The sequence below is a fragment of the Nicotiana attenuata genome, unplaced genomic scaffold (genome assembly GCF_001879085.1).
Source record: "Nicotiana attenuata strain UT unplaced genomic scaffold, NIATTr2, whole genome shotgun sequence".
Taxonomy (NCBI): Eukaryota; Viridiplantae; Streptophyta; class Magnoliopsida; order Solanales; family Solanaceae; genus Nicotiana; species Nicotiana attenuata.
In genome coordinates this window covers 102,537-113,994 of record NW_017672556.1, presented here as the reverse complement: position 1 = coordinate 113,994, position 11,458 = coordinate 102,537, and the positions used below count along the sequence as shown (strand labels likewise).

General features: G+C 35.3%; 2 protein-coding genes across 2 annotated transcripts; one reads left to right on the top strand and one right to left on the bottom strand.

Moving 5' to 3' along the window:
* The first annotated feature begins 818 nt into the window (after positions 1-818).
* LOC109213658 (cationic amino acid transporter 2, vacuolar-like) lies at positions 819-7,975 on the top strand. The gene is made up of 14 exons (XM_019377480.1): positions 819-1,384; positions 2,064-2,265; positions 2,503-2,587; positions 2,943-3,083; positions 3,163-3,281; positions 3,363-3,459; positions 3,574-3,746; positions 3,876-3,942; positions 4,400-4,558; positions 5,203-5,473; positions 6,036-6,138; positions 6,431-6,543; positions 6,751-6,826; positions 7,352-7,975. Exons 1-14 carry the CDS (start codon positions 1,201-1,203, stop codon positions 7,509-7,511), a joined length of 1,950 nt encoding a protein of 649 aa, XP_019233025.1. The 5' UTR covers positions 819-1,200; the 3' UTR covers positions 7,512-7,975.
* Positions 7,976-8,469: 494 nt separating this feature from the next.
* LOC109213660 (probable lysophospholipase BODYGUARD 4) lies at positions 8,470-11,458 on the bottom strand. The gene is made up of 4 exons (XM_019377485.1): positions 10,928-11,458; positions 9,833-10,182; positions 9,289-9,485; positions 8,470-8,989 (listed from the first exon to the last, which is right to left on the bottom strand). Exons 1-4 carry the CDS (start codon positions 11,346-11,348, stop codon positions 8,626-8,628), a joined length of 1,332 nt encoding a protein of 443 aa, XP_019233030.1. The 5' UTR covers positions 11,349-11,458; the 3' UTR covers positions 8,470-8,625.

The window sequence follows — 11,458 nt, the reverse complement described above, 5'->3', positions numbered from 1 at the left end:
CCCAACTACATTCCTTGTATTATTTCTCAATATATTCATATCTCATGCAGGAAAAAGAAAGGCAATAGAAGATCAAGTGCTCTTCTATTGTGCTCTATCACTTCTATTAAGTGTCACCAACTACAAAATATTTCGAGGATTAAAAGTTAATTTTCTCTCTTTATATAAGAAATGATAATGTAAAAATCAACAAACAAAACATTACAGTCTAATAATTATATTTTTATCCAAAAAAAGATATAGACAAGAAATTTTTATGTGTGGTATGAAAATATATTTTTTGAAAAATTTCGGTGTTTGTTATTAGAAATTAGTTTCAAGGAAAATTTGCATTAAAAGTGAGAAAATGACTTTGCTCACTTATGATAGAAGTCATTTAACAAGAGATATTCATGTTTTTAGTATGACAAAATATTTATTTTATTTGGACGCCTTATAATTATTTTAACATGAAACTTTATATTATCGCTCCAACAAATATTTGCAAACTATTATCAACTTTTAAATTTTTTTTTTTATCAAAGTACTAATCTTACTATCAATCTTTTAAAATAATGTAGTTTTAACTTACCAATTAAAGATAAAAAAATTATTTTCTTTTCATAAAAAATGACTTCTATAGTACTCCCTAAATGCAAATTTTACGTTGGACCCTTCCTATTTCTTGCTTTTCCCAGAAACTTACTAAAAAAAGAATGAACAAAAATAGAGGAGCTGGGTGAATAGGGAAAGTAGTGGTAGAAATAGAATTCATTCGCATAGGCACACGCGCCCCCCGCGTGAAATGGCAGACATAAGAATAAAGCAACTTCATCTCATTGGGTTAATTGAATTTTGTATAGGATTCTCTCTGTAAAATTTCTGTAGCTGAATCTGCCCCATTTTCCTTCTTCTGCTTCCCAAAGGTCACTAATCTCCAAAGAATCTATTATCCTTTCTTCTGCCTTTGGGTTTTGCACTTTTCAGCCCCCTCCTCATAGCCCCCCTTATCTATATATTGATTGATTTATAATCAAAGATTTTCCTATATTTCTCTTCTCCATATTCATCATAAACAGTATTTATAAAAAAAATCAAAACTTTTCAACACCCAGTTGGAAATTATCCAAGATTTTCATATATTTCTTATCTCCATATTCATAATATAAAGTATTTATAAAAAAGATCAAAACTTTTCAACACCCATTTGGAAATTTTATCATGGGATTTGTTGGTGACACAGAAAAGATTGATAGGGGTAGTGGTAGTGGGGATAAAGGAGGGTGCTTTTTTGGGGGTATGAAAAGTCTTGTAAGAAGGAAACAGGTTGATTCAGCAAATTCAAAGTCTGGTTCTTCTCATCAATTAGCTAAGGCCTTAACTGTTCCTCATCTTATTGCTATAGGTATAAAAATGTGAACTTTCCTTTTTAATTTAGTAAATGGATCTTAAAGTCTGCTTTTTAGCCTTTTAAATGAAATTATCCAATCCATTTTGCTGATATGGTAGTTATTTTTTTTCTTTGCTTTATTTTTAAATCCTAGTAATATTGTTTATGATCTGTGTATTCTTATGTTATGGCATGTCAACTTGGATTACTCATAGTGGAAATTGATGTCCTGATAATATCAGCAAATAATAGTTATTTCAAGACTAGACTAGTTTCCTCTGTTAACATTCAAGGCTGATTCTTTTCTTTGACTTTTTTTGATGCTGATTGTTTGGGAGGAATAAGTTATGCAATTTTATAATTTGCTAGCTAGCTCTACCTATGAGATTCCGAAAGCATAGCTGGTTCCGAGTTTGGATAAAGGATAAGGTTTACAGTAGGTTGATAGCCAGTGTAAAATTAGTCTAACTATGATAACTCGTATGCATACTGAATTTATTGGGATATGCTGCACTGTCCAGTATAGAGTAGAATGGATACAGAACATTCTTATAGGTGACCCCAACTAGCTTCGGATTGAAGAGTTGTTGGTTGATTGGTCGATTTATATTGAATTTTGCTAGGTAAAAGGATGTCTATATATCAGTTCTGGTCAGCTTGATAAAATTTTAAGCCTTGTGATTTGATTTTCCAGGGGTTGGTTCAACAATTGGTGCCGGGGTTTATATTCTAGTTGGCACAGTTGCAAGAGAGCACTCAGGCCCGGCCCTCACCATTTCCTTTCTAATAGCTGGAATAGCAGCTGCTCTTTCTGCCTTTTGCTATGCGGAGCTTGCAAGTCGTTGCCCATCAGCTGGAAGTGCCTATCATTATTCTTACATTTGCGTCGGAGAGGGGTAATGCCACAAAGTTTTCGTGCATGAAATTTTTATCTTATGATTGGATTTTGTGATATTAATGAATCTTTTGCTAACTGATTAAAAGAAAAAGAATTTTGATTTTATGATATAGTAGCTTTTCCTATCAGATATGACTTATGATTTCAGTTCTTATAATGCTTTATAATTTTGTTTCTAAATTTTTGAGGTCTAGATATGTTCTTTATTGAAATTTATACCCCCATTCCCTCTCAGTGTTGCTTGGCTGATTGGTTGGGCAGTAGTATTGGAGTACACTATTGGAGGTTCTGCAGTTGCTCGAGGCATATCTCCAAATCTGGTGCAGTATTTTCTCTTTTATGCTCTTCTAAATTATTAGGCTTTTCCTTATAAGTAATACGCCTAGCTGTCTCTTCCCTTAAGATAGCCTTACTGTGAGCGTGCACCCTTCATACAAAGTAGAATTACCGGGATCCACAAGTGGATGAATAACTGCACCCACCTAGGAGCATCCCATCCTGTGTATCCATGCGGCAATCTGCTTGTTGCTCTTTACTTAGGTCTTCTGATGTATGTGAAGATAAATGATCAGATGCTGTGTATCCATGCGGGAAAAATATGCCTAATTCACATCTTGAAATGTCACTTATTCTATTGCTTATCGACTATACTTTTTCATTCTTTTCTATTTGCAGGCCATGCTTTTTGGAGGTCCAGACAGCCTGCCAACTTTCTTAGCTCGTCACACAATCCCAGGACTGAATGTTACAGTGGACCCATGTGCAGCAATTTTAGTTTTTGTTGTCACTGGACTCTTGTGTGTTGGGATCAAAGAGGTATTTTTCATATCCAAAACATCATCTCTCTTTGTAGTTTATGTTCTTGAATTATGCTAATTCAGTGACATTTTTGCAGAGTACAATGGTACAAGGATTTGTTACTGCAGTAAATATATGTGCCATGTTTTTTGTGATTGTTGCTGGTGGATACCTGGGCTTCAAAACTGGATGGCCAGGCTATGAGCTCCCCGTTGGGTAATTGGCTGTCCTGCACTAGAATTCTTTTGTGTTTTCCTTCTCTCGATCTGTCTTTCTCAGTTTTTCTTCAATTGATAGGTATTTTCCCTTCGGAGCTGATGGAATGCTTGCTGGTGCTTCAACTGTTTTCTTTGCCTACATTGGGTTTGATTCAGTTGCTAGTACCGCTGAGGAGGTATTTCTTAAGTCTGTATATACTTCGTCATTTATGAGGTATTATCTCTGTTGAAGATTCTTAAACCTTTAAAATTTATCTTTAACTTTACTTCTTATTATTCATCTCTAAAAGGTGAAGAATCCTCAACGTGACCTGCCGATGGGAATTGGTTTTGCATTATCGATATGCTGCACTCTCTACATGTTAGTCTCTGCAGTTATTGTTGGCTTAGTACCCTATTATGCTATGGATCCGGATACCCCAATCTCCTCCGCATTTGCAAGCCATGGAATTAATTGGGCTGCGTAAGTTAATCTTTTTGGCCTAATGATGTTGCAGTTAGTTTATCTTTAAGGCTGAACTATTGATGTGAATCCACTTTTTCTACTTTAATACTATTTATTCTGATGTACTTTCTCTGGATCTCATTACAGATATATCATAACTGTTGGAGCTTGTACTTCTCTTTGCTCAACATTGATGGGTTCTATATTGCCTCAGGTAAGCAAGCTGCATCATGTAGGTTTCTAAGTCGACCTAGCTTGAAATTACTTAAGACACCAAAATCTGATTAGATTAAAACTATAAAACTTGTCCGTTCAATTAAGATGTATAACTTTCTATACTAGATACTTTGTAATCCTTCCCTGGCATTATACTGTATAACTGTAGTACGTAACTTGGGAAACTTGACGGTATGTGACTTATAATCACTTTGAAGTCTTAGATATTACATCTTCTATCATTGGACATACTAGTGTTCTCACATTTTGAGAGAGGGACAAGCAGAGTTGGTTTTTCTTCATACTTGTACTTTTGGTGCTAACATTGATCTTTGTTTTCAACTGGGATTGTAATTGAATATTTAAGAATTGAGTTTTACCTTATGTTTTGATGCTAAGACGATCTCTTCTTCGGTACCTAACAACATTTGCATGTTCTTTGTTTGTGATTCTAGCCACGAATACTTATGGCAATGGCTCGGGATGGATTGCTGCCTTCATTTTTCTCAGATGTCAATAAACGCACTCAGGTTCCGGTTAAGGGCACTGTAGCAACTGGTTTACTCTCTGGAATCTTAGCATTTTTCATGGACGTTGAACAGTTGTCAGGAATGGTATGCTCACCTTCTGGACATATTAAATTAGATTTAAAGGCCGACGGAAGTCTCTCTTAAGTCTTCCACAATCATCTCAGCGCTATCGTCTTGTTCCTTGTTCTTCCTATTTGGCACTATATTTCTGTAAATTCAAATGTTTGATTTTTCATTGCATAGAGGGTTGTGTCAAAGTATGACGTAGAGCATGTTTGAGATGGTGTTGAAACACATAAATATCACTTATATATATATTTTTTGTTCCCTTTGTTGTGTGTAGTTCTCTTTGTTTGGAGGGAGGGAACAAAGACAACACGAGAGTGATATCTAGAATGAATGTTTTTGGCTCAAAAGAATCTCCCTTTCTGTATCCTTAAGTTGTTTTTTCAATTAGAGAGTTAAAACACATTCTTTGTTAATTGGAAAGAATTATGCGAACAACACCAGAAAGCCCTTGTAAGCTTAATGAATGCTTTTCATTGTTAACTAATAGATAATGACATGAAAATATGTCTTATTTTCTGTACGTGTCAAGTAAACTTTGAGAGTAATTCACAGCTCTCATTAGTCAGGAATAAAATGTTTTATCTTTGCCCATTCTTTCTCTCTGCCCTTTGGTTTTCATCGGGTTTCTGCATGTCGTGATTATGTTTCTGTTTTCACAGGTTAGTGTTGGTACACTTCTCGCATTTACAATGGTGGCTATTTCAGTACTGATTCTCCGATATGTCCCACCAGATGAGGTCCCACTTCCGTCCTCTTTTCAGGAGGCAATAGACTCAGTAAGCCTGCGACATAGCGGCTGTAATAGTGGTTCAGACATTGATGTCGAGACCACCAAAATTCCAGCTGTGACCTCTGGAGATAGCACTCCGTTGTTAGTTGAGATTTCAGTTGGGCATCCTCTTGTGGAAAAAGCGGCAGCAAAGCTGAACTGTAAGTTCTGAATTCTTGGTAGTAGGTGGCGGAGTATTTTTGTGCTGAAATGAGCATGCTATGCTATGACTTCGTAAACATTCTGTATAAGTAAAAATGCTTTCATGTATAAAATTGAGATATTGCGACCAAGGTAAATCTAATAGCTTGTGTCAGGTATGGCTAAAAAGGAATAGGAAAAGCAACGGGTGAAAGAGCAGATATCTGATTAATCTGAAGAAGGAAAAAGCAATAAGAAAATTTGGTTTCTTGATTGCAGTCTTGTCTCTTTCTTACCACCATTGTGTAGGAATTGTATTTCCTTACCTCATGATCCAACTGAATAACTCAAAATAATAATAATAATAATAATAATAATTATAATAATAATAATAATAATAATAATAACAATAATAATGAAAATACTGACGCGCCCTAGGTTCATGAGCCCTTCTTCTCCAGTTTCCCTTATTTACATCGCATCCATGAGTCAAGGATGTGATCGTTATATTCTTGTCATTTACAAGGAATAATCTAAATAGGTACTTCCCAGTTTAATTTGCTTCTCTTGATTTTGTTGCAGATCTAGTACGTCAAAGGCGGAAAGTTGCTGGCTGGACAATTATGTTCATCTGTATTGGAGTATTCATCCTTACATCCGCCGCTTCAATTGTTAGCTTGCCCAAGTGAGCTCTCTCTCTCTTACCTGTTTATTTTTTAAAGTTTGGAGGGCTACAGAGGAGGTTTAAGAAGTGTGCAAATGTGTTATAAGGTTAAACACCGGGAAAGTTTGTACACCAACTTGGATATAGACATTCATGAATGTATCTACAGGCGCATATTTAACTATCATTAAATCAGAGTAAAACCTTGTTATATTTTTCATAAATGTCTGACAAATACTGATGTAATTATATTCTGCTAACCTTACTTTTGCTGTACCAAAATCTGACTCCAGTAAATTAATGTTGTGATTAGTCCTGCAAGGTACACACTGTGTGGAATCGGCGGATTTCTCCTGCTATCTGGTCTGATAGTGCTCACTTGCATAGACCAGGATGATGGGCGGCACAGCTTTGGACACACGGGAGGTATGCTTTATCATTATGCCTGATTAAAGGGTTTTCATTCCATTAGCTTCGACCTTAGGTCTAATGATCTTGGTATTTTGTGGTACCATCCTACTTGTGGTCATACTCTCATCAATTATCTAATTATATTGCTTGTGCTTGACGGCAAGTGATGCCTGTTCTGCTCTGCATTACAAATTTAACATGTATTTTCTTTTTCCTATTCAGGGTTCACTTGTCCGTTCGTTCCACTTCTGCCTATTGCCTGCATTCTCATCAATGTCTACTTATTAATTAATCTCGGGTAAGACTTCATGAACGTCTTTGCTATTATTTTATGCACTGCCGGACTATATTTCAGATTTTTGTTTTTTACTGTTAAGAATGAATTTGGACCTAACTCAACTCCGAATGTTAGCTCATGATGTTTTTCCAAAATCATATAAGGAGACAACAACTCACTCCCTTAACCAATGTGAGACACTGCTCAGACCTATCATTTAGAGTGCGGACAACATAATATGAGGGTCCAACATTGGGTAAACAAAGAACATTGATGAGTTTGACTCTGATACCATATTAAGAAAATGAATTTGGACCAAGCTAGTTCATGACGTGAAGATTGCCCAAAACCATATAAGGAGACAACAACCCATTCCCTCAACTAAACTTGAACACATATACTTCCCTGCACTCTCCTATACTCGCTAAAGATGGGCTAGTCGTCAATGCCTAGATTCACTACTCGTGATGTACCACTATTTCTTTATCATTTTGATCTTAAGGATTACTACTCAGATTGTCAAACGTCTGCTTGCATTTCTTGCAGTGGTGCAACTTGGGCCCGTGTATCAATATGGCTATTATTAGGGGCGTGCATATATGCTTTGTATGGTCGAACACACAGTTCACTGAAAAATGCAGTATATGTTCCTGCAACTCACGTGGATGAAATTTACCAGACGTCTGCAAACTCCCTTGCATGTTAACCCGTATGTCCGGGGCAAGTGAATACCCTTGGTATCGGTTGCACAACCCACAAGCAGCACAAAGGATCACGAAGAAGCAGCTGCACATTTTGGGTTCCCAAGTATTTCTGTTGATAGACTGCTACTTATATGTTTCAGATTGCTGAAACACGTCTCTTTTTCCTTTACTTTGTTGCCATTGTAATTCTTCTTGTGTAGTTCCACTGCTGAAAGAGGAAAAAGAGAAAGGAACAAGAAAAATAAGAACTAGAAATATATATGTTATTGCAAGTCACATCAAGTGTTTGTAATCAGCAGCTGGCAGTTGATTCTTTGAGTTTCTTTGTTTGTACATATTTGTGATAGCACTTAACAAGATTGTGATCCTGTCGATGGGGTATTTGTTCAAAGTGTAAATATGTGAAATGTAAATTTACAACCTCTTGGAATTTCCTTAAAATATTACTGCTATTTTTTTCTTTCCAGTTTCTTGCAGTTAAGTTTTTAGTTTTTGATTCTTTATTTTATGACAAAGCTGCTGAAGACTGAAACTTGAACATTAGTGATGAGACCAACCTTATTATGACTAGCCAAGTCTTTTGCAATTTATTATAATTAATTAATGCAAAGTTCTTTTCAACTCAGTCCGTCACTCCTCTTTTCTCCTTCTATTATGATATTATATATTATGGTCTTCATCGGTGGAACATTATAAACATGGTGTCACTCACGTTTGTTAATATATTTTTATATTTTATTTGTAGTGGTTCCTTTGTTGTAAATACCAAACTTTAGGATTTATAATTAAAGATTTTTCTCGTCATATTAGTTGGAAATAAGAAAGCGATTATTAGCGCAACCTAAAAGTACTATAAAACTTTACTTATTCAAGTCATGAAAACATTCACTCGCAGATATGCAAGGTAATAAGGTTGTGTACAACAGATTCAATATGGGGTTGACTCTTCCATTGATCCTGTGTCAGAGTGGGAGTTTGTGCATCCGGCTTGCACTTTATTAATTGGGAATTAAACTTAAGAACTGGATTACATATGTGGAAATTATACTCATTTTTAGTTTGACAATAAAGAATGCCACTACAAAAGGAGAACTAGTATCTCAAAAAAATCAAAAACTAAGTTGAATTCTCATTTCTGATATGCATATCCTCACACTCCCTTTTCTTGATTGACCCCCATAACTTCTCTAAATCATTACATAAATCTTTTTCTCTGCCTCTGACTACAGAAGTATGATCTGCATTTGCAATAATTTTTACCATTGCATCTGGCACTTTCATCTTTATATTGGTGCTGCATTCCAATGGCACTACTTGATCCCTACTACCTTGTGTAACATTGATTTTCACTTTGGCTATACTTAGAGTTTCCAAATATTTATCCATAAATTTAGCTCCCCCACATATCACATTATGCATAGTATGCCAAGCTGAATGATGAGTGTGCCTTGTCAAGTCAATTGCCATAAAATGCATGTTCCTGAAACCAAAGAGAAAGAAGCAGATTGTTAAGAAAGCTACTTGCTATTTTTGACATAACATGAGGTAATTTTACATATATATGGTCATTCAACTTTCAGTTTATCGCAGAGAAGTCATAAAATTAGTTCTTGTAAAGGAAAAGGAAAAATAACTACGCCTATACATCAAACACCAAAAATGTCAAATTTGGTCAGTATAGTCATGTCAACAACTCACCTAACATAATATTCACGTTGGATCATATTAAAAAAATCTATTTTCCGACTCAACCTAAGTAAAAAGAGTGATGGCCCTCACCTATTCCAAGTTAGTGACTTCAGAATTCCTTCCCACATTCTGTGATTTTTGCAGATGATGTAACACACACATCTGCCCAAGTGTTCATACCAAGACATAAATGATGAACCAAATAACAAAGGTGGCCACAATCGTCTCTCTGCAAGTCTGTTAAGTGCTATTAAACTTGCATCCTCCTTTCTTGAACAGAAATAAGGCTGAAATATCATCCAATAAGTAATAAGAAACAACTCATCCAAAAAAATTGGTAGGATTAATTTCACGTATGGTCACTGTCCCTATTATGCTACTATCGTTAGGAAATTGTTTTGTCACATTAAGTAACTGAACCGCGTATGAATTGCTCGGAAAATATAAAGGCAGTCTGGTGCATAAAGCATGCATTCACATAGTTGGAGGAAGGGCTGCACCACAAGGGGTGTGATGTAGACAGCCTATTCTAATGCAAGCATTAGTAGCTGTTTCCACGGCTCAAACCTGTGAACAAAAAATAGTTTTATACTTTACTGTTATAGTAGGTAAAATTCAGTGACCATATACTTACCGGTGCTATTAAGGTGATTGATTTGACTGAGTTAGGATATTTAGCAGCTAATGATAATGCTACCACACAGCCCATTGAATGTGCAACTAAATGGAATGAATTCAACTGAAATGGATGGATCACTGATGTTTCAATCATTTCTATATGATCTTTAAGTGTGTATAGGCAATTGTTTGGTTTTGGACTTTTTCCAAATCCCAATAGGTCAACTGCAAACAATCTGTATTTCTGCTTTGCATCTTCGGAGAGATTAGGGAAAACTGTTTCTGTCCAGAATGAGGAAGATGAGAGAAAACCATGTAAAAATACTATGTTTTCTGCCTTCTTGCCTTTGAAATCCTGTGAGATAGCTGCCAAATAAACATTCCAACTCAATGAAAACCAGGCACCGAAATGCAAAACAAGAATAAAAAGACAATTAATTAACACTAAACATACTAGAAACAAGGTTAATATTTCCACTTACTTATGTATTATTACTTAGCTCCTGGCCGGCCATTGCCATTTCTCCACAATAATTTCTTATAACTTATAGTAATAAAAAGGAATCTTTTTCTTTCAAGCGGATCAATCAACACAGAGGCGAATTCAAGATTTACAGATTCACAATTTTGTTACATCTCATCTAATTTAATGGGTTCAAAATTTATTATTTGTAAATTTAATAAATTTTTGGGCAAAAATATAGGATATGAGCGAAAGTTATGAGTTCAGTTGAACCCATAACTTCTACAATGCATACGCCTCTGAATCGACATGCTTGTAACATAATACTCTACTCAAAATTAAAGAAGTTACAAATTAAAGTTCAATGAATATGATGGTCAGGAGATTAAAAAGTGTGTAATTAAGTGCTTAGAGACAACATCAACGATGCAATTAGAGTTAATTCAATTAAGCTAGCATTGTTATTACTTGTAAAATAAGAGACTTCAAACACTTTGCATTCAAATGATATATGCAGTAGTATTCCAATATCAGAGCAGCCAATGACCACTTATTCAAGCAAAACATGCTATAACATGTTAAATTATACTGGTAATATAAAAATTCTTTATACGATGAGCGTATATAAGTTAGTATTATAAAATGTACCTTTGACCGGTTCTTTGACAACAACATAAAGCTTCAACTCAGCTTCATTACTCATCCATGAAACACAACTCTTACAACCACAATCCGACCACCTCACATTTTCATTCACTTTTCTCCATTCTTTCTTCCTACTACAATTTCCGAGAAATCCCATTTCCCTGAATACATTTCTCCGTTCATAAAGAGACTCCGACAACTCATTCTCTCCATCAATAACAGTTTTTTCTTCTTCTTTTTTAACAGAACAGTAACATTGTGACCTTTTACCTTCCAAAAATTCATCTACCAATCTGAAGAACACGCAAAAAACAACGTCGAGGAAGTCAAGGAAGAAGAAAACAACTGCACTCATTGATGAAATGAGATTTTCCTTGAAAGTTTGTAGCCATTTTCGTGAGAAAGAAGCAGAGATTTTGAGCATATTTTAAATAGAATTTAGACAGATAGGGAGAGTAAGGAATATAAGGTAAGGTAGCGTTGGTTACTGTTGGGTGAAATAATTTTGGACCACGTACGTACAATGGTTTGGCT

Coding starts and splice junctions, on each gene's coding strand:
- LOC109213658 (XM_019377480.1), top strand. CDS start 1,201: ATGGGATTTGTTGGTGACACAGAAAAGATTGATAGGGGTAGTGGTAGT. Junction 6,139..6,430: donor TCAATTGTTAGCTTGCCCAA/GTGAGCTCTCTC, acceptor TGTTGTGATTAG/TCCTGCAAGGTACACACTGT. Junction 6,544..6,750: donor CAGCTTTGGACACACGGGAG/GTATGCTTTATC, acceptor TTTCCTATTCAG/GGTTCACTTGTCCGTTCGTT.
- LOC109213660 (XM_019377485.1), bottom strand. CDS start 11,348: ATGCTCAAAATCTCTGCTTCTTTCTCACGAAAATGGCTACAAACTTTC. Junction 9,486..9,832: donor CAATCACCTTAATAGCACCG/GTAAGTATATGG, acceptor ATGATATTTCAG/CCTTATTTCTGTTCAAGAAA. Junction 8,990..9,288: donor AAGTCACTAACTTGGAATAG/GTGAGGGCCATC, acceptor CTTTGGTTTCAG/GAACATGCATTTTATGGCAA.